Source organism: Nannobrachium achirus (genome assembly GCF_963921795.1).
Source record: "Nannobrachium achirus genome assembly, chromosome: 3".
NCBI lineage: Eukaryota > Metazoa > Chordata > Actinopteri > Myctophiformes > Myctophidae > Nannobrachium > Nannobrachium achirus.
Window position 1 is genome coordinate 48,768,881 of NC_137812.1, and position 2,500 is coordinate 48,771,380.

The 2,500-nt window shown below is 40.0% G+C and overlaps 1 protein-coding gene across 1 annotated transcript in view; it reads right to left on the reverse strand.

Annotated features, from left to right (window-relative positions):
• Positions 1-2,301: 2,301 nt before the first annotated feature.
• Positions 2,302-2,500, reverse strand: part of LOC308281475 (fibroblast growth factor 9-like) — a gene marked incomplete at its 3' end in the record, with an annotated part of 2,101 nt that continues 1,902 nt past the window's right edge. The window contains exon 3 of the mRNA XM_080721688.1: positions 2,302-2,500. This exon is cut by the window's right edge and continues 47 nt beyond it. Coding sequence (XP_080577814.1) covers positions 2,302-2,500 — 199 coding nt within the window.

Sequence of the window (2,500 nt, forward strand, 5' to 3'; positions counted from 1 at the left end):
CCTGAAGCTCTTACGTGCTCCTGCCTCAAGGAGCAGGGGTCATTGACTTTGACTCCAGAGATTAGTTTGGAAACAGAGAAAATGATCAAAAATGTATGATATTTGCTCTTTTTAAAGGACACACAAATATAACTGGAGTTCCAATTTTAGATTTTATTGTTCACTGTAAACCAGTGCAAGTCAGGCGTTTTCTGACAATAACAAAGCCAGGCTCTTTTTGATGACATAAAGAGAGTAACTTGGACAATATCATGACAGCATGGCTCTTCTAACAGCTCAGAACTCATTGTTCATTGACGTCTCATTAAACGAAACATAAAAAGACACATGATGGCATTTGTGTTCCAATTTTCTTAAAGAAAAACAAAACAAAACAAACATCAGTGTGCTATGTGCTTTTAGCTGTTACACTACACTACAGTAGCAGCGGTGAATAGTAGCCCTTAAGGTCTTCACATACCAGGAGGGTGACAAATAATCTGAAAATGCTTGGCTAATATGTTGCATCAAACTACTTAAATAGTTGATGCCTCATTCATACAGGTTGATTATTTTATTCAAGGTGAAAATTTGACCATGTGATTTTGTTTAGAATAATATTAATTAGTAATTAGAATAATGACTTTATCTTTATCAGCGCGTAATATTTGAGTTCTGTGTGAATGTGCTCTTGACACAACACTTCCAAAAACAATATTTTTGGGTAAATTAAAACACTCGCAGTGTGTAAGGACCTTTAAGCTTACAGTAATTTTACTCCATTGCATAAGGGTGTTGCCAAAAAGATCTGATCTACAAGTTAACAATGTGTTGCAATTAGGCTTAAACCACAAGCTACAAATGGCTGTCCCCTAGCACAAGCCAATGTCAAGCCCATCTCAACCTACTACAAGAACTCTAACCTTTAATTGCTTCAGTAGGTGCAACACCACCGTAGCATGAAATAACTTTTTCAGCAAAAAATGTCTCGTTTTTTGTTTTTTAAGACAGAGCTCTCAGTGTCATTAGTGTCATTAGCCAGTGTCATTAGCCAGTGTCAGCCAGATGTTTCCAAGATCTGATTTGCAATAAATGTGTTACAGTTCACTGGAAATTGCTTAAGCAGTCGTACATAATGGCACAAAATAAATCTCTCATGGCTTCTTGTTTTCTTTTATTATATCTCACATTCTGCCTGTAAAAATATATTCTCAAAATAAATAAATATATGAAATAAATATGTGTCCAGAGGAAAGAAAATGCATAAATAAAAAATTACATGTTTAAAAGATCCTTTGTCAGTCTCATGCTTATGTGGGGAAATCGAAAGCAGTCTTTTGTTGAACACCACAAAATTCCTTCACTGAGTTCTAGAATGAGTTTCTAGAGTTCCGAGAAAACGCAAAGCAGTCTGCCACAAGAATCCACAAGAAGAAAATGGTCCACAGGATACCTGCTATTGTCATGTTCCACATGCAACTCATAGACAATCCCAGACTGTCTGATCTGCATTGTTGGAGCCGAACCTATACGGAGTGGAACAATCAGATGGCATCGTCTGCCAATCACATGTGATTCTCTATGCCCTCACACCTGTTGGTCAAAACAAAGATGGCTGCCATCAAACACATGAAACTGTGTTTCTTTGTAAACTGGCCACTATGGCTGGCAGACTCAACATTTCAAAAGATGATTTAGTTTCTTAGCAGCCCAGGTAGTGTTTTTTTTTTTTAGTTTTAGTTTTTTATAGAAATGTCTGATTGAACACTGTGGAATTGACCACACATTCCAGCCACAGCCAAAACATGTTTCACCATTTGGACAGTGGCTAGAGTTCATTTCAGTGCTACCATTTTTAATATGTACTCCATTTTCCTGAGGTCAAATGAAGATTAAAGTCCCATGAGTTCCACAACAGCATTGGCGAGAACATGCTATTGAGTCAAGGTAGTTAAACTCGGAGGTACTGAATGGACACCCAAAGCAAGGCCAACCAGAATCCGTTTAGATCATAGTGTGTAGGGTGAAATTTGGATTAATAACATTTGGGGTTCAGGATTACAATATCCTCCATTAGTGAGCCATTTCCTGTTAGGGTTGGTTCAAAAATCCTGCTCAGTGCAGTCTTGAGATGGTTTGGGCTCCTCCCACATCACTGATAAGGGGGAATGAGGATTTGGTGCACTTGATTTGATCCTCCGTTCAAGGTAACGCATTTCAAATTCCTTCCATCTCCACTGGGATGGAGAGAGGATTGGGCGCACTTGATTCGCTTCTCGAGACTCAGTCCGACTCTGAAGGCGCTTGCGCTCACATTAGACCTCAGCTCTGGCCCAGTACATCTCTGTAAAGTTCTGGCACCCTGTCCGGGTCCACGGGCCGCGGTAGGAAGTGAGTGAACCTCTGGTGCCGCCTTGACCTAGTACCATCCCTTGAAGTCCCATCTTTGTTCAGGGCGACAAAATAAAACGCTCCTCTCTCTCCGTGCCGGTACAGGTTGGAGGCGTAGGTGTTGTACCAA